General features: G+C 35.8%; 1 protein-coding gene across 1 annotated transcript in view; it reads right to left on the reverse strand.

The window, feature by feature from the left end:
* Positions 1 to 1,070: 1,070 nt before the first annotated feature.
* PEX13 (peroxisomal biogenesis factor 13) overlaps positions 1,071 to 20,814 on the reverse strand; it is a 33,952-nt gene continuing 14,208 nt past the window's right edge. Inside the window, exons 2-4 of the mRNA XM_029232634.1 lie at positions 17,627 to 18,321; positions 4,602 to 4,727; positions 1,071 to 2,254 (exon numbers count right to left, since the gene is read on the reverse strand). Of these exons, the coding sequence (XP_029088467.1) occupies positions 1,956 to 2,254; positions 4,602 to 4,727; positions 17,627 to 18,321 (1,120 nt within the window). The 3' untranslated portion in view covers positions 1,071 to 1,955. The remainder of the gene's footprint in view (positions 2,255 to 4,601; positions 4,728 to 17,626; positions 18,322 to 20,814) is intronic.

The raw sequence follows: 20,814 nt of genomic DNA on the forward strand, positions 1-20,814 counted from the left end.
CAAAAACAAACAAACAAAACAAAACCAAAAACACCCTAAGAAAAGTCAATTTTTTTCTGTTTTTGGTCATGCCATGCAGGCATGTGGGATCTTAGTTCCCCGACCACCAGGGATGGAAGCCACGCCCGCTGCATTGGAAGCTCAAGAGTCTTAACCACTGGACCACCAGGGATGTCCCAAGTCAAATTATTTTTGTCATTCATTCTGTACTATACTCTTCTCCCTATACATCTTTAATAGCAATCACAAGTACTATCTTAAAGACCCACCTTTTCTAATCTAAATAGCGCCGACTCAACTTCTCACCTCTACTTCACTTCTAGTATTCAATTTAGATGTCTCAATGCCAAATTTAATAATTTATCAAAAATTGTTTCAATAACAAAATTTCCATAAATTACTTTCTAACAAACAAAGCAGAACCTCTAATTGTAGAACACAAATGGAAAATAATATATAAGTAACTTAATCCCCTTAACTTGAAGGTTTGAAGAACTGGGTGTTAGAAAAATATGCCTAAGATAAACAGATTTTACTATCTTATTACTTTTTCTGCACGGGGTCAACATTTGTATTTTAAATGATATATTAGTTATTATATTGTCTCAAGAGAGATTCCCAAGAAGCCTTTAGTAAAATTCTATGTTGATTATACACATGCTTGGTTCCTAATGTTTTAGTTTGAACTGTTCTAGAATTACTTACTTGTTGAACATAAAGTCTGTAAGAAGAAAGATAAAAATACTAAATCAAAATCTTTATCAAATAATTCCAAGTTTTCAACAATATATGTAAATGTATTCTTGTACCCTGTATTTCTGATAGTATTATTTTTGTAGTATGATCACAGCAAGTACATGAATTTTCTAGTTTTGTGGGGAAATATGCAGTGTTCTGAAATTTAACTAGATTTAAAATCATTATTAAACAAAAAACAAGTCAAATAGCACTATCATATTCTAAATGGCAATTCAGCATTGTATTTATAGTCTCAGTGGTAAAAACCACACCTGAAAGAAATGTGTACCCAATGTGACACACTCTCAATGTTTAAAGAACAGCCTGAATACGGAATTTTAAAGTTAATTATATTAGGTAGAAGCAGAGAATCTATGAAAAGATTTAAAATCGTTGCTGCTGGAACTGAGTTGGAAACTCAAAGGACTTGAGTCTTGGCTGCAGGAAAACAAAGTAAATCTTTCATATATGTATTCTGATTCACCCAGGATGAAAACTAATCATACTGTAAAGGGATATGATCCTCTGAAGAAATGGAAATAATCTGTAAGAAAGATAAATTATAGCCTCTTTATTAGCAGGGAAAACTAAATTAGGGCTATATGTCACCCTGGAACCATTTCCTTCACAATGCTTCTAGTGACTTTTCCAAGATAAATTTTTAAAAAATACAATAAAAGATAAAAGTATCAATTGTCGGTGGGTGAAAACATATTACTACTGCCTAAAAAACCCAATACTGGATGTAATACACATCAGAAAATTTTTATTATTCTGTTTAAAGTTGTAGAAAAATTAGCCTTTTTGCCTGTTGATATTTATATGTTGTCACTCAACTTCTGAGGATTCCAAGTCAATTAATCTAGAATTTTAAAATGCATTAGTGATCCCTACTGTAGCAAACTGTGTATTCTATAGTTCATGAATCGTATTCTTTCAATAAACACAGGGTTTTAAATAAGATGATAATGATAGTCTCCATAATCTTAAAATCTAGGTAAAACAAATATCCTCATGGTCCAATAACAACTCGTAAAATGTAACCAGGTCACTAGACCAACATACTAGTGTACAACTTTAATAATTTCTAGCAACAAAACATCTGGAATAGCCATTAACAAATGTTTTCATTGGCTTGAAGATGAATTTCTTTGTAAGAAGAAACTTTTTAAAAGTACTCTGAAGTATAGTTCAGCTGCAGGTAAACATGAAAGTTATCAAAGATCTTGTTTATCTCCATTTTTCCCAGTGGAATCAAGTGCAACTGGAACCTTATTAGTTTCAACAAAAACAGATTCAAAGGCAGCTTCCTGTTCATCCAAAGAATCAGCAGCTGTTGCTCCTTTAATTAGTGTTGTGTTGGTAAAAGACTGTTGCTGCTTGGAAATTTTACTGGGTTCCACTGTTTTTCTACCTCTTCTTTTACCAAGAATTTTGACATAATTAGCAGGTATAAGTCCTGTTGTTTGACCATCAAGACTGGCCAGAAGCCAACCACGCACTCTGGGTTGCTGTTCTGATGGAAGAAAAGACAGCCTTGTAATTATCACATACTTTGAGGGTCCAACAGAATATTGATAATAAAATGTTAAGTAAAACTGTTACACTTATATAATAAAATACATAAACAAACAGTGTACATGAATATTCAAAAAATCAAGATGAGTAGGTTTAAGTCTACGATCCCTTCTTACAACTTACACTTTTAATTTTATATTTACTAAATATTTTTTCAGCCTTGAAGAACATGAAGTTTACATCAGTTGGTGCGTTCATAGAGTAAAACGATTCAGTTCTATCAAAAGATGAAAATTAACATCAATGTCTTTCATATTTTAAATTGAAATTTAAGGAATGAATATCTCATTACTTCTCAATAGGATAAGTTAGGGGTAAGTATAGAAAATAAATATATACATTTACATAAGGCAGCTTTCTTTATATATTTTTAGCTGAAATATAAAATTCATTCTATATGATTGTGATGTATAATCCTGAAGGACAGTGAACGTTAATTTTAATCCAAGGTGGGCAAAAATTGAAGACCTCAGTTAACTATAGCCACATAAGAAAAAGTTAAAGGCAATACTCTAAGCTTAAAGTAGGAAAGATTATTTAAATATTCAGTTTTGTATTTTGATATTCTCCCACCTATTTTATCCATGTCTTTAAAAACCTGTTTAACTGTTAAGTTTTAGTTCAACACTATAATTTAGGCACAATATGACATTTTCATGTTTAATACTACTCTATAATAATAATTAAAAAAAAGTTAAATTAACCATGTCTGTGACTGATTTTGTTCTAAATGCCCACACATATTTTAATTGAGCAATGGAGGAAAGCAACAAAGCAAAGCCAAAGTGTTAAAAGGCACTATTAGTTGAAGAATAATCTGATATAAAATTTTTCTGGAATATTATAATTTAGTTGAAAGAAACCACATTTGATCTTTATTCTTTAATTAGATTTATTAAAACTAATTATCTGTATTTTCCTCTAACAATAAATCTTAAAAAGAAATAATTCTTTTGAAATCTAAAATAGTAAGTTACTATTTTCACTAGAAGAGAAACATGAGTATAATACCTAAAAGCCAGGATTTTTGAAAAGTTACGTTTTATTTTATTATTTAAAAAATTTTCTTGGAAGCCTAGGTTTTGTGTGTGAAGAGATGAGGCAGAGATTTAGCAAATTTGATCCAAATTTTTCAATTATTTACACATTAAACTAATGATTTGAACATTGAAGGTATTTTTCCCTTATGTAAAGAGTGACTAACACCAATAAAAGGCTAAAGTTTCCATTAATAGATCACATGGAAATCAGCCAAAGTGGTTAAAAATACAGGTTCTGAAGTTAGATAAACCTAGGTTCATAGTCCAGCTCCAACACACAGGACAATTTACTCATTCTGAATCTCGCTTTCCTCATGTGTAAAGCAGGAACAGGATAATAACAGTACTCACTTTACAGCATTATTATAAGGTTTAAACGAAATATGTAAAGTACAGTGTCTAGTACTTTTTTTTTTTCTTTTTTTTTGGCCGCCCCATGGCTTGCGGGATCTTAATTCCCCAACCAGGGATTGAACCTGGGCCCTTGGCAGTGAGAGCGTGGAGTCCTAACCACTGGACCACCAGGGAATTCCCCCTAGTACATAATAAGCAGTCTATAAATGACAGCTGTTATTATTGTTATTAATATCTTTACCAACAAAATGTGACTTTTCGTGGCAAACCTGAATCCCAACAAATACACAAAAAATCTTTTTTTTGTAAATCCACAAAAATTCTGATCATTACTGGGGAAAGGTGGAGGAAAAGGCCATTTTGTCTAGAGCCGTTAAAAACTATTAGTGACCTCGTCTGAAAATTAACCTGAATGCCTATAATTTCTTGCTGAGGTTCTTTAATACGTCATGACAGTAATTCCTAAATATTCATGTTGAAGTTTCTAAAGTAAACATTATTCAAGTAAAAAAGAAAGCAATACTAGTCCCAGCAATAAAAGACCAATAGGGATGCTTAGATGATGCTAGACAATTACTTTGGTTTATTAGATTTGTTACACTTAGCGCTAACCTCATGTTTGGGGGTGGTGATTAAAAGTGTTTTGAGTTCAGAAGAGATTATATAAACAAAATCTTTCCTTATCTCAGTGAAATATTATTGGAACAACTCTGTTGGGACATTTTTCTCCCACTCTCCCAGATTTAGAAGGTCTACATTGACAAAGAGAAATCCTAGTAACTACTTCTGAGTTAACTAATGGTGACCAAGATCCTTTAATGCAGTTTTTAATACTACATTTACAAATTCTAAAAATGCACAGATAATTCCAATTTATTCATGTTTTGTTACCTTTGAGAGCTAAGTTTAGCATATCACCAGCACGGAAAGAAATTTCTTCTTCGGATACAGCAACAAAATCATATTCTGCTCTAGCAACTACATGGTCATCCTCACCACTTGCCCAGTTGGTATTGTCTATAAACCAAATTAAGAATTAAGATTAGGTTAGTAAAACTTAAAAAAAAAAGAAAAAATATATTTCTGTGGCTATGTTTTGCAAACTGTATAAACTTATTTGCCAAGAGAAAAGTTCCCCTCAAAGTAAATTCCACAATTAACACTACGGAAAATCAACAATATGTTCATTACGATACCTATTATAAACTTTTTCCTATTCTTTAAGCTCCAAATTCTAGTTCCCTTACTTTAAGCCAGGGGTCAGCAATTTTTTTGTAGAGTAAAAAGACTTTTGAGAGTAAATATTTTAGGCTTTGTAGGCCATGAGGCAAAATTGAACATGTTGTGTAGTTTCTTATATAAAGAGAGAAAAAAATTTTCCATAAATTTTATGAAAAATTCAAAATATAACAATTGAATTCTTCTTTTGTAATATAGGTCTACTACAAAGAACGGAATCTTTTTGGGATAGGATAATATTTCACTTAATTTGGGGTTCAAAGGTAGTGTTTTCTATCATCAATATCAATTGCAAATATTCATCTGCTAATGCTAATTTGTAATGAGATTTGAGGTATTTCATTTTGAAAATGTTTTTTCACATAGATATGTATTGCCAAATTCTGATATCAATACATTGAACATGTGGTTTTAATTGAGCATATTCATCCTAAGAAGATGAATAGAGTAGAATTCTGTTAAATTCCTTCAATATTAACCTTTTAACATGTCCTTACATTAGATACTAATCACTTCCAAATGAAGACTAAATGGAAACTCCTCAACGGCAGTTAAATGGATTTTGAAATATGGACATTTCCTTCGCACTTGCATGGAGGTCCAAAAACACTTCTGAATTGTAGTTTGAGCCTGAAAAGTCTATCTGCTGCAAATTTATGCGGGAAGGGAAATCTTGTTTCTTTAACTTTTGACAACCTGGGTGGGGGGTGTATAAAGCAGTGTGACATTATTTGTGATTCAAACAATATTAGTTGTTGTCAAAATAACTTCACTCCAATGTAAGTTTCAAAATATAACTGCTTTTCTGCCTTACAGTTTTAGGTTGAATTCATTAAGAAGATTACCAAATCTGCAGCAAAAGCTGATTTCCAAAGCCATTAAACGTTTTCTAAGAGTGGCTGATGGTGGTTCTTGTTTTTCAGAAAAATATCAGTCTTGGCCTTGATCCCTCAAAAAGAGTAATAAAACTTAACCACTGACTGCTTAGCCATCTAACTGCTGTGTGGTAGGGCAAGTCAGGATCTTCAGCTTCTACTTCTGACAAAAATTCACAGAACTTACAATAGTTATGTCCACAAGGGTGACTGAAATTCACCTTTGACATTACTAATTCAGTAACACATGACAAATTCAAATATTTTCTGCAATGTACCTGCTGATGAAGAATACAATGAATAACTATAGGCTTTAAAAACCTTATATTTTCAAAACTGTAAATTTTGTCCAACTAAGCCTTTTTCTGTTCCACACAAATTTTTACCATCATCAGTCACAACATATCTTTGCAGATTAGTGTTTTTTCCAAATTCTTTGAAGATATTCTTGTCTGTAGTTGTTTCATGCAGACTATTCACAGAGGCTACATCTTCAGCCACTTCAAATTCAACACTGACTCTTCCAATAAACCACTGAGCAGTAACAATATCTACTGGGTCATCATGAGCCAAGTAAATCCATTTGAACTCATCTGCCTTGTTTTAAAATGACTATTAAAATGATGTTTCAAATACTCTTTAAGAAACTGTTCTCCCTGAAAGGTTAACAGTCTTAAACAAGTTTACTTTCTCTGACACATTTCCTTGGCTGTTGCAATAACCACTGGTAAACAGATTTCCTTGCTAATCTGACAAATGAGCCTCTCAGAAACTTATTTTGGTTGCAGGCTTATTTTTTCTTTTGCTTATTTATTTCTTTATGGCTGCGTTGAGTCTTCATTGCTGCGTGCCTGCTTTCTCTAGTTGCGGCGAGCAGGGGCTACTCTTTGTTGCAGCAGTGCACAGGCTTCTCATTGCAGTGGCTGCTCTTGTGGAGCAAAGGCTCTGGGCGCACGGGCTTCAGTAGTTGTGGCACACGGGCTCAGTCGTTGTGGCTCATGGGCTCTAGAGCACAGGCTCAGTAGTTGGGGCACACGGGCTTAGTTGCTCTGTGGCACGTGGGATCTTCGCGGACCAGGGCTTGAACCCATGTCCCCTGCATTGGCAGGCGGATTCTTAACCACTGTGCCACCAGGGAAGCCCCTTCTTTTGCTCCTTCCCCTGACCCCTTTTGGGTGAGGAAATTCTGCTATGATGAGCTATTCCATTTTAAATTTTCTAATTTTTCTGACTGTTGACTTCCTGTGAGTTGGGAATATTGTGATGAGTGCTCAGTCTGCTAATGTTGATGTACTGGGTTGGCCAAAGAGTTTGTTTTTTTTCTGTAAGATGGCTCTAGTAGTGCTTAGTTGTCTTTAACTTCATTTGAAACAATTTTGTTAGACTGTTTTGTGACAGCTGTTATAGTAGCAAAAAAAAAAACGTATCAAAATTGGTAAATTTTTGTGTAGCCATTTTAATATTGAGGATGGAAGGAAAAAAGCAACGTTTTCGGCATATTATGCTTTATTATTTCAAGAAAGGTAAAAACACAACTGAAGTGCAAAAAAAGATTTGTGCAGTATATGGAGAAGGTGCTGTGACTGATCGAATGTGTGTCAAAAGTGGTTTGCGAAGTTTCGTGCTGGCGATTTCTCGCTGGATGATGCTCCACGGTCGGGTAGACCAGTTGAAGTTGATACCCATCAAATTGAGACATTAAGTGAGAACAATCAATGTTACACCATGCGGGAGAGAGCTGACATACTCAAAATACCCAAATCAAACGTTGAAAATCATTTGCACCAGCTTGGTTATGTTAATCGCTTTGTTGTTTGGGTTCCACGTAAGTTAAGAGAAAAAAACCTTCTTGACCATATTTCCACATGTGATTCTCTACTTAAACGTAATGAAAATGTTCCGTTTTTAAAACAAATTATGATGGGCGATGAAAAGTGGATACTGTACAATAATGTGGAACGGAAGAGATCGTGGGGCATGTGAAATGAACAACCACCAACCACACCAAAGGCCGGTCTTCATCCAAAGAAGGTGATGTTGGGACCTCTCTGGTGGCGCGGTGGTTAAGACTCCACACTCCCAATGCAGGGGGCCTGGGTTTGATCTCTGGTCAGGGAACTAGATCCCACATGCATGCCACAACTAAGAGTTCACATGCCACAACTAAGGACCCCATGTGCTGCAACCAAGGGGTGGGTGAGCCGCAACTAAGGAGCCCGTGAGCTGCAACTAAGAGCTGGTGCAACCAAATAAAAATATTAAAAAAGAAAAAAAAAAAAACCAAAGAAAGTGATGTTGTGCATAAGGTGGGATTGGAAGGGAGTCCTCTATTATGAGCTCCTTGCGGAAAACCAAACGATTAATTCCAACAAGTACTGCTCCCAATTAGACCAACTGAAAGCACCACTCTACGAAAATCGTCCGGAATTAGTCAACAGAAAACACATAATCATCCATCAGGATAACGCAAGACCACATGTTTCTTTGATGGCCAGGCAAAAGCTGTTAGAGCTTGGCTGGGAAGTTCTGATTTATCCATGGTATTCACCAGACATGGCACCTTCATTCAGATTTCCATTTATTTCAGTCTTTACAAAATTCTCTTAATGGAAAAAGTTTCAATTCCCTGGCTGACTGTAAAAGGCACCTGGAACAGTTCTTTGCTCAAAAAGATAAAAAGTTTTGGGAAGATGGAATTATGAAGTTGCCTGAAAAATGGCAGAAGGTAGTGGAACAAAATGGTGAATATGTTGTTCAATAAAGTTCTTGGTGAAAATGAAAAACGTGTATTTTATTTTTACTTAAAAACCAAAGAAGGACTTCCCTGGTGGCGCAATGTTTGAGAATCCGCCTGCCAATGCAGGGGACACAGGCTCAAGCCCTGGTCCGGGAAGATCCCACATGCCACGGAGCAACTAAGCCCATGTGCCACAACTACTAAGCCTGTGCTCTAGAGCCCACAAGCCACAACTACTGAGCCCATGTGCCACAACTACTGAAGCCCATGTGCCTAGAGCCTGTGCTCCTCAATGAGAAGCTACCGCAGTGAGAAACACGTGCACCACAACGAAGAGTAGCCTCCGCTCACCGCAACTAGAGAAAGCCTGCACGCAGCAACAAAGACCCAATGCGGCCAAAATAAATAAATAAAATTTAAAAAAAACACAACAAAAACCAAAGGAACTTTTTGGCCAACGCAATATATTGTAATCCTTTAACATAGCTATGTTGTCACTGCATAATAAATGTAATAATGGTTTACCACCTAATTCAGTAACAAAATAATCCAGACTATACTGTGCCTTAAAAGTGTGACTTTCAAAGTCCACTTCACTCTTCTTTTCTTGTGTGGCATGTACGTACTCATAATAAAAATATATATTGGAGTATAACAGTACATGTGGCACTCAACACATTGCCACGTTATGTTACTGAGATCTGCAGTGTGCAGAACAAGTGCAAAGCAATGAGAGTGCCAACATAGATAGGATCTCTATGTTACAAACTACTCAACTCTGGTCTTTCAGTACAAAAGTAGCCATAACAATACATACATGAATGAATGTGGTTGTGTTCTAATAAAACTTTACTAATGGACACAGATATTTGAATTACATATAATTTTAACATGTCACAAACAGTACTCTTTTGGATTTTACTGTAAAAACCATTCTTAGTTTGTGGGCTGTACAAAGACAGGAGCAAGGCAGATCTTGCTGACAGGTTATCGTTTGCTGACCCCTGTCCCAAGCAGCTAAGAAGTCATAGGGCCTAAGTTTCCTCAGTTCCGCTTTTCCTCAAAAATCTCTTAGTATCATTACCCCATTGCTCCCTCTTTGGCCTCAGATAAAAAAATCGCCCCTCCTTTTCACCTGCCTTGGATCGTATCTTCTCCCACCTCTTACAGGAGGCTTCATCTTTTGACTCCTGTTTCTCCCTCCTCGACAATCAATCCTTCTCTACAGACTCCTTTCTTTCAGCCTAAAAACATTCCCAGATTTCACTTCATTAAAAGACAAAGCACAACAAAAAAATGGAAAACTACCACATCAACTTGCTTTTACCCAAGCAGCCTGTTGATTTTTCTTCCTCCATTCATTGTTAATCTTTTCTTTTTTCACACCTTCTGATTTTATATGCCCTTTATACTCTTCCATGGTTTCTGTCTCCTCTACTTTACTAAAATTACTTGCTGGAGCTGATGACCTCCAATTGCCAAATCTGATGACCTTTTTTCAATTCTCGATCTTATCTTACTACAGCATCTGACACCAGGCATCATCCTTCTCCCCCTTCTTGAAATTTCCTCCTTTCACCTTCACTTCTATAACACAGGATTAACATAGTTCTACTTCTGCTCTTCCTGGTTTCCATCTTAGTTCCTCTTTCTCTCTACCACTGTAATATCATCCACTAACACTATTTCAACTCTCACTTTTATGTGGATGACTCTTAAATATTTCATTTTTCACCTCTTTCCTAAGATCCTTTCCTGCCTTTTAAACTGCTTTCTGAAACTTTCTCAAGTTCCATTTGAATGTCCCACTGGCACAACCAAACTCAATATAGCTCTAATGAAATGAATGATAATCATTCACAAACCAGTTGTTCCATGTGATTTCTCTGTATTTATTTTATTGACTTTACCTTCAAATAAATATCCAGAATGTGACCCACCTCAGAACCTGCATCACTGTGACCCAGAGCCAAGCCACCACCATTTCCCACTTGAATTACTGTAACGGCCTCTTGATTCTCCAGACTGGTCTCTTTGGCCCTAGCTCTACCTAAAATTCATTCTCAGGAAAAAGATTTTTTTTTAAACCTAAGTCAAATCATATCACTCCTTTGCTCAAAATTCTGCCATGGCTTCGCATTTCAGAATAAAAGCCAAAGTTCTTTAAAATGTCTACAAGGCTTATACCATCTACACTCTGTATTATTCCCTCCTTCATCTCCTGGTACTCTGACTTTGCTCCATTCGTACTGGCCTCCTGTCATTCATGTGACATGCCAGGCACACTGCCACTTATGCAGTTCTGCTGTTCCCTATGCCTCCAGCAGTTCCCTCATTCAGCTTACCCCCTTTATCTCCTTCAGAGAGGCCTTCCCTGTGTGTAGCTCTGTAACCCCATTTCCTACCACTGGCACTCTGCAACACTCTTCCCTGCTTTATTTTCTTCCTATGGCACTTATTACCTTGTGACTTACTATATATTTGACTTAGTTGTTTATTGCTGTCTCTACCCACTAGTCACAAGGGCAGGAATTTTTAAAATCTGTTTTACTCACTGCTATATCCCTAGATCCTAGAACTGTGTCTGGTATGTAGTAGGCACTCAACAAATATTTGTTAACAAATAAAACATTATCCCTCTCATAACTCAATTTAAAAGGTCTAGGGCATTTCAATTATTCCCTTCCCTTTACGAACTCCATCTAGCTAGTAACTAAATCTGTTACGTCTATTATATCTTTGCTGCTTTTCACATACCCTAGTTCAGGTCTTCATCATTTCTCATCCATTCAAATGCAAAAGCATCATAAGTGATGTCCCTAAATTAATAAATATTTATTAAGCACCGTGGATATGCTGGTCAGGTTGTTAGCTTTCGGGAATACAATGGTAAGTATAACCCAAAATTGTTTATTAATCTTACCATCCAATTTCAACCTGTGTTAACCTGCACTGACCTATTTTAAACACTTAAGACAGACTGACCTCTTTACAGCACTGTTTATATGTACGTCACAAGCCTGCTTTAAAAAACAAAAACAAAAGCAGACAACCAAAAAACCATCTTTTCCTTAGTAAATGAAGATTAAGTATTGTCATGGAAATTAAGATCTTCCATTACTAGGCTCCAATCTAATTTCTCAGCCTTACTTCTTAATATCCTTCTATTCAATACTATAGGACAGCTGATGAACAAATCTCGTATTTCCTACCTATATACTTTTGTTCAAGCTGCTCCATCTGCTTCAGTCTTTTTTTTTTTTCCTATGTAACTGATGGAATGTTGCCTATCTTTCAAAAATCTAACTTAGATGCTACTTCTTTCTGGATACGAAGAGTCAAAAAATGTCAGCTTCACTTCTGAGCTGAGATAATACTCTGTACCAGTTGACAGAGTAGAGGCTTAACAGTCAAATATGCCTGGTTTTGTTTCTGGTCTGGCTTATTAAAGATGTGACCTTGAGCAAGAGACTTCTCTGAACCTCAGTTTTATCACCTGTAAAATGAGGATAATTTCTCTTAGAATTGTTGTAAGAATTAAATGAGTAAAATACACAAAATACTTAGCACAGTGTATTGCATATAAAAAAGGCTCAATAAGAAGGAAGAAGAACTACAGTCCTGCAGCCTGTGAAACAAAAACCACATTCACAAGATGAAAAGGCAGAGGGCTATATACCAGATGAAGGAACAAGATAAAACCCCAGAAAAACAACTAAATGAAGTGGAGATAGGCAACTTTCCAGAAAAGAATTCAGAATAACGATAGTGAAGATGATCCAGGACCTTGGAAAAAGAATGGAGGCAAAGATCGAGAAGATGTAAGAAATGTTTAACAAAGACCTAGAAGAATTAAAGAACAAACAAACAGAGATGAACAATACAATAACTGAAACGAAAACTATACTAGAAGGAATCAATAGCAGAATAACTGAGGCAGAAGAACGGATAAGTGATCTGGAAGACAGAATGGTGGAATTCACTGCTGCGGAACAGAATAAAGAAAAAAGAATGAAAAAAAATGAAGACAGCTTAAGAGACCTCTGGGACAACATTAAACGCAATAACATTCCCAGTATAGGGGTCCCAGAAGGAGAACAGAGAGAGAAAGGACCCGAGAAAATATTTGAAGAGATTATAGTCGAAAACTTCCCTAACATGGGAAAAGAAATAGCCACCCAAGTCCAGGAAGCACAGAGAGTCCCATACAGGATAAACCCAAGGAGAAAAACACGGAGACACGTAGTAATCAAACTGGCAAAAATTAAACACATAGAAAAATTATTGAAAGCAGCAAGGGAAAAACAACAAATAACATACAAGGGAACTCCCATAAGGTTAACAGCAGATTTCTCAGCAGAAACTCTACAAGCCAGAAAGGAGTGGCATGATATACTTAAAGTGATGAAAGGGAAGAACCTAAAACCAAGATTACTCTACCCAGCAAGGATCTCATTCAGATTCGATGGAGAAATCAAAAGCTTTACAGACAAGCAAAAGCTAAAAGAATTCAGCACCACAAAACCAGCTCTACAACAAATGCTAAAGGAAATTCTCTAAGTGGGAAACGCAAGAGAAGAAAAGGACCTACAAAAACAAAAACAAAACAATTAAGAAAATGGTAATAAGAACATACATATCGATAATTACCTTAAACGTGAATGGATTAAATGCTCCAACCAAAAGACACAGGCTTGCAGAATGGATACAAAAACAAGACCCATATATATATATACTGTCTACAAGAGACCCACTTCAGACCTAGGGACACATACAGACTGAAAGTGAGGGGATGGAAAAAGATATTCCATGCAAATGGAAATCAAAAGAAAGCTGGAGTAGCAACACTCATATCAGATAAAATAGACTTTAAAATAAAGAATGTTACAAGAGGCAAGGAAGGACACTACATAATGATCAAGGGATCAGTACAAAAAGAAGATAAAACAATTATAAATATATATGCACCCAATGTAGAAGCACCTCAATACATAAGGCAACTGCTAACAGCTCTAAAAGAGGAAATCGACAGTAACACAATAATAGTGGGGGACTTTAACACCTCACTTATACCAATGGACACATCATCCAGGCAGAAAATTAATAAGGAAACCCAGGCTTTAAATGACACAATAGACCAGATATATTTAATTGATATTTATAGGACATTCCATCCAAAAACCGCAGATTATACTTTCTTCTCAAGTGTGCATGGAACATTCTCCATGATAGATCACATCTTGGGTCACAAATCAAGCCTCAGTAAATTTAAGAAAATTGAAATCATATCAAGCATCTTTTCTGACCACAACGCTATGAGATTAGAAATCAATTACAGGGAAAAAAACGTAAAAAACACAAACACATGGAGGCTAAACAATACGTTACTAAATAACCAAGAGATCACTGAAGAAATCAAAGAGGAAATCAAAAAATACCTAGAGACAAATGACAGTGAAAACACGACAATCCAAAACCTATGGGATGCAGCAAAAGCAGTTCTAAGAGGGAAGTTTATAGCTATACAAGCCTACCTCAAGAAACAAGAAAAATCTCAAATAAACAATCTAACATTACACCTAAAGGAACTAGAGAAAAAAGAACAAACAAAACCCAAAGTTAGCAGAAGGGAAGAAATCATAAAGATCAGAGCAGAAGTAAATGCAATAGAAACAAAGAAAACAATAGCAAAGATCAATAAAACTAAAAGCTGATTCTTTGAGAAGATAAACAAAATTGATAAACCATTAGCCAGACTCATCAAGAAAAAGAGGGAGAGGACTCAAATCAATAAAATTAGAAATGAAAGAGGAGAAATCACAACTGACACTGCAGAAATACCAAGGATTAAAAGAGATTACTACAAGCAACTCTATGCCAATAAAATGGACAACCTGGAAGAAATAGACAAATTCTTAGAAAGGTATAACCTTCCAAGACTGAAACCAGGAAGAAATAGAAAATATGAACAGACCAATCACAAGTAATGAAATTGAAACTGTGATTAAAAATCTTCCAACAAACAAAAGTCCAGGACAGATGGCTTCACAGGTGTATTCTATCAAACATTTAGAGAAGAGCTAACACCCATCCTTCTCAAACTCTTCCAAAAAACTGCAGAGGAAGGAACACTCCCAAACTCCTTCTATGAGGCCACCATCACCCTGATACCAAAACCAGACAAAGATACTACAAAAAAAGAAAATTACACACCAGTATCACTGATACATATAGATGCAAAAATCCTCAACAAAATAGAATCCAACAACACATTAAAAGGATCATACACCACGATCAAGTGGAATTTATCCCAGGAATGCAAGGATTCTTCAGTATATGCAAATCAATCAATGTGATACACCATATTAACAAACTGAAGAAGAAAAACCATATGATCATCTCAATAGATGCAGAAACAGCTTTTGACAAAATTCAATACCCATTTATGATAAAAACTCTCCAGAAAGTGGGCATACAGGGAACCTACCTCAACATAATAAAGGCCATTTATGACAAACCCACAGCAAACATCATTCTCAATAGTGAAAAACTGAAAGCATTTCCTCTAAGATCAGGAACAAGACAAGGATGTCCACTCTCACTACTAGTAGTCAACATAGTTTTAGAAGTCCTAGCCACGGCAATCAGAAAAGAAAAAGAAAGAAAAGGAATACAAATTGGAAAAGAAGAAGTAAAACTGTCACTGTTTGCAGATGACATGATACTATACATAGAGAATCCTAAAGATGCCACCAGAAAACTACTAAAGATAATCAATGAATCTGGTAAAGTTGCAGGATACAAAATTAATGCACAGAAATCTCTTGCATTCCTATACACTAATGATGAAAAATCTGAAAGAGAAATTAAGGAAACACTCCCATTTACCATTGCAACAAAAAGAATAAAATACCTAGGAATAAACCTACCTAGGGAGACAAAAGACCTGTATGCAGAAAACTATAAGACACTGTTGAAAGAAATTAAAGATGATACCAACAGATGGAGAGATATTCAATGTTCTTGGATTGGAAGAATCAATATTGTGAAAATGACTATACTACCCAAAGCAATCTACAGATTCAATGCTATCCCTATGAAATTACCAATGGCATTTTTTACAGAACTAGAACAAAAAGTCTTAAAATTTGTATGGAGACACAAAAGACCCTGAATAGCCAAAGCAGTCTTGAGGGAAAAAAACGGAGCTGGAGGAATCAGACTCCCTGACTTGAGACTATACTACAAAGCTACAGTAATCAAGACAATACGGTACCGGCACAAAAACAGAAATATAGATCAATGGAACACGATAGAAAGCCCAGAGATAAACCCATACACTTATGGTCAACTAATCTATGACAAAGGAGGCAAGAATATACAATGGAGAAAAGACAGTCTCTTCAATAAGTGGTGCTGGGAAAAGTGGACAGCTACATGTAAAAGAATGAAATTAGAACACTACCGAACACCATACACAAAAATAAACTCAAAATGGATTAGAGACCTAAATGTAAGACCAGACACTATAAAACTCTTAGAGGAAAACATAGGAAGAACACTCTCTGACATAAATCATGGCTAGATCTTTTTTAATACACTTCCTAGAGTAATGGAAATAAAAACAAAAATAAACAAATGGGACGTAATGAAACTTAAAAGCTTTTGCAAAGCAAAGGAAACTACAAACAAGACGAAAAGACTACTCTCAGAATGGGAGAAAATATTTGCAAATGAATCAATGGACAAAGGATTAATCTCCAAAATATATAAACAGCTCATGCAACTCAATATTAAAAAAAAAAAACCCAATTCAAAAATGGGCAGAAGACCTAAACAGACATTTCTCCAAAGAGGACATACAGATGGCCAAGAGGCACATGAAAAGCTGCTCAATATCACTAATTATTAGAGAAATGCAAATCAAAACTACAATTAGGTATCACCTCATACCAGTTAGAATGGGCATCATCAGAAAATCTACAAACAACAAATGCTGGAGAGGGTGTGGAGAAAAGGGAACCCTCTTGCACTGTTGGTGGGAATGTAAATTGATACAGCCACTATGGAGAACAGTATGCAGGTTCCTTTAAAAAAGTAAAAATAGAATTACCATATGACCCAGCAATCTCACTAATGGGCCTATACCCAGAGAAAACCATAATTCAAAAAGAAACATGCACCCTAATGTTCACTGCTGTGCTATTTACAATAGCCAGGTCATGGAAGCAACCTAAATGCCCATCAACAGACGAATGGATAAAGAAGATGTGGTACATATCTGCAATGGAATATTACTCAGCCATAAAAAGGAACAAAATTGGGTCATTTGTAGAGACGTGAATGAATCTAGAGACTGTCATTCAGAGTGAAGTATGTCCGAAAGAAAAAAACAAATATTGTATATTAACACATATATGTGGAACCTAGAAAAATGGTACAGATGAACCAGTTTGCAGGACAGAAATTGAGACACAGATGTAGAGAACAGACGTATGGACACCAAGGGGGTAAAGCAGTGGAGGGTGGTGGTGGGGGTGGTGGTATGATGGATTGGGAGATTGGGATTGACATGTATACACTGATGTGTATAAAATGGATGAGTAATAAGAACCTGCTGTATAAAAAAATAATTAAAATAAAATTCAAGAAAATAATAATAAAAAAAGGCTCAATAAGTCTTATGTTTCTCCCCAACTGTCGTACTACTTACACTCTTTATGCCTCATTACAATTACCTATTTATGTGTCTCGCCCACCTCTCTCCCAGTAAGTTTTAGAAAGATAAAGGGATTATGCCCTATGTTATCTTTGTATCTTCCACAGCATCAAGTTCAGTGACTTGTGAACAGTAGTTAAGTAATGTGTGCTGTTAAACTGAAGTAACAAAGAATAAATCAAGAAGCCTGTTTTTGCTACATGTTCCTCTTCCAGTTTTGAAGTTCTTAACTGAAAATATAACTGGATCAAAATATTAAATACAAATGCATAAAGAAAGCTAATTTAATCTATTCTTGAAATTTGAGATTATTATATGGTTTTTGAACCCATTTTATTACTCTTACCTGTTACTTCGTCACTGTGAGTAGACAGCAGTTTCCAGATGAGGTAAGGACCACCAAGGATAACAGCAAAGAACAAGAATATTGGCCAAGATTTTGCTGAGTTAGTTGCTCTGTCCTCAGCACCAAGGCAAGCCACAGTTCCTTCACTTTCTGCCCACAGGTCCTCATTCTCAGAGTCTCTTCTTAAACCTATCATCCACTGTAACCGTCTGTAAAGATACCTTATAGTCCTAACTAATGCAAAAGCTGAAAAAACCTTTGTGAAGTGTATTTTTAATCGGGAAAAGTGGTTTGCTACATCCAATACAGCCCTGAAACTATTATAGACAGCTGAAAAGGTAGCATCCATCATCATGCTGACAGAGGCAAATGCATGCACAATACTTTCAATGGACTGAAATGCACCTCTGCTGCTTTCTTCAGCTTGCTGAACAAATCTACTAGGTGGAAGATCATCTATACGAAGGCGGTTATAGCCCAACCCATTATACCCATAACTATAAGGGCTATAGCTTCCATAAAATGAATTTCCATAGGCACCATATCCAGAAGAAAATGAACTGTAAGCAGGTCTGAAAGTGTTCACATTACTGCTTCCTGTCTGCTGGGATGGCCTTGGAAGAATAGGTGGTGGCACTCTGGTAAGTGTTGGTTGTCCAGGTCTTGTCAATAAAGTAGGACCCAAATCAGCAGATCTAAAACCAAAAAGGATTCAAAGTTGTAACTTAAGCACACAATAAATTCATTCAAAGTAACTATTAAACACTTTGTATATACCTAGTGTTATGACAGATCCTACTAAAGATGTCTTAAAGTAAGGAATAGTCTCTAATATCCAGATGCTTAGAATCTGTGTTAAGACAAAATGGATAAGATAAAATAGCTGACTGAACTCTATATTCTTGTTTACTTATGCTGCATTATTAGTAGTATCTTCAACCTTTGGTTTCTTTTTAAGACACATGTCCATTTCCTCAGGGTTAGTTACAACTCGATATCTGTCCATCCTTACACCTAAATGGCACTATCTTAATTACTATAGTTTTATAATAGGTCTTAATATCCAATAAGACAAATCTTCCTACGCTATTCTTCATCTTCAAGAGTGTCTTGGCTATTTGACCCTTTGAATATCCATATATATTTTAGAATCAGAGTTTGAAGTTCTACACTGTTCTCCCCACAAAAACCCTATTGAGATTCTGGTTTGGGATTACATTAAATTCGTAGATTAATTTGAGGTAGTCGACATCTCCATTATATTGAGAGTTTCAACTCAATATAACATATCCTCCATTTACTTATGTCTTTTAAAGATTTTTCTTAATAATGTTTTTTTAAAATAACCACTGAGGGACTTCCCTGGTGGTGAAGTGGTTAAGAATCCACCTGCCAATGCAGGGGACAGGGGTTCGTGCCCTGGTTCGGGAAGATCCTGCATGCCACAGAGCAACTAAGCCTGTGAGCCACAACTACTGAGCCTGCGCTCTAGAGGCCGCAAGCCACAACTACTGAGCCCATGCACCACAACTACTGAAGCCCGCGTACCTAGAGTTTATGCTCTGTAATGAGAAGCCACATCAGTGAGAAGCCTGCGTGCACAATGCAACAAAGAATAGCCCCTGCTCGCGCAACTAGAGAAAGCCTATGCGCAGCAATCAAGACCTAACACAGCCAAAAATAAATTAATTAATTAAAAAAATAAAATAACCACTGAGTCTCAGTGTTTTATAGTTTACTGTGAGGTCTTTCTTTAGATTTATTTCTATATATTTGATTTTTTTGATGCTATTGTAAACGGTGTCTTTCTAATATTTCACTTTTTTGCTGTTATATAGAAATAATTGATTAAAAAAATATGGTCCTTATATCTAACAACCTTATTTTGGATTCTTCTTTTGTACTTTCTAGAATCTTAAGGATCTGCAGTCATATTGTATGCGAATAACGATAGGTTATTTCTTCCTTTTTTCAATTCTTACAGCTTTGATTATTAAGGTATTGCATCTAGGACCTGCAGTACAATCTTGAACGGAAGGGATGATAGAAGGTATCCTAGTCTCATTCCTAATCTCAAAGGGAAAATTTTCAAGATGTCACCAATAATTATCATGTTTGTTGTAGGTTTGTTGTAGATTTAGTTCCTTTTCTATTTCTTTTCGATAAAATTTTTTTACCACGAATGAATGCTGAATTTTATCAAACGATTCCTTAGCACCTATCAAGATGATTATATGAATTTTTTCATTTACTGTCTATGATGAATTACATTAATTTTCAAATGTTAAAGCCAACCTGCATTCCTGAAGTAGAATCAAGTAGGCCACAATATATTTCTGAATTTGGTTTGCCAATATTTTATTGAAGATTTTTTTATATCTATGTTCATGAATGAGACTGTCCTAATATGTTTTTATTGTAAACGTCTTTGTCAGGTTTGGACATCAAGGTTGAACTGGCCTCTTAAAAAGAGTTGGGGGAGTCTTTCACTCTTTTCTATATTCTAGAAAAGTTAATTATTTCTTCCTTAAAGGTTTCTAGAGTTTACCAGTGAATCATACGGGCTTGGAATTCTCCTACTGGGAAGAATTTTCATTATGAATTTAATTTCTTTAGTATCATGCTACTTAAAATGTGGTCTGTGGACCAGTGCTATTTTATGAACCATTTTATACCAATCTATAGTAAGTACAGAAAACGAGATTGTGTTTAAGTAATCTGATACTGCTATGATATTTTTACTGCATTTTATAAAAAGTATTGGCCATCATCACAAATATTTTGAGAAGCACTGCTTCAACTGTTAAAGGACTATTTATCTTTTCTACCTGTAAAATATACCTTGCTTCATCCTCTAAATCTCTTCCCTTCCTTTCTGTATTTTCCTGTCCTTTTGTCTCTTTGTACTTCCTTCTAGATATTTTCTTCCCAACTATTCTTTTTTTTTTATTTTAATTTTATTTATTTATTTTTGTCTGCGTTGGGTCTTCATTGCGGCACGCGGGCTTTCTCTAGCTGCTGAGAGCGGGGGCTACTCTTCATTGCAGTGCACGGGCTTCTCATTGCGGTGGCTTCTCTTGTTGTGGAGCACGGGCTCTAGGCACGCAGGCTTCAGTAGTTGTGGCACGTGGGTTCAGTAGTTGTGGATCGCGGGCTCTAGAGCGCAGGCTCAGTAGTTGTGGCGCACA

The sequence above is a fragment of the Monodon monoceros genome, unplaced genomic scaffold, assembly GCF_005190385.1.
Source record: "Monodon monoceros isolate NGI ecotype Baffin Bay Population unplaced genomic scaffold, NGI_Narwhal_1 Super_Scaffold_19, whole genome shotgun sequence".
NCBI classification, from domain to species: Eukaryota; Metazoa; Chordata; class Mammalia; order Artiodactyla; family Monodontidae; genus Monodon; species Monodon monoceros.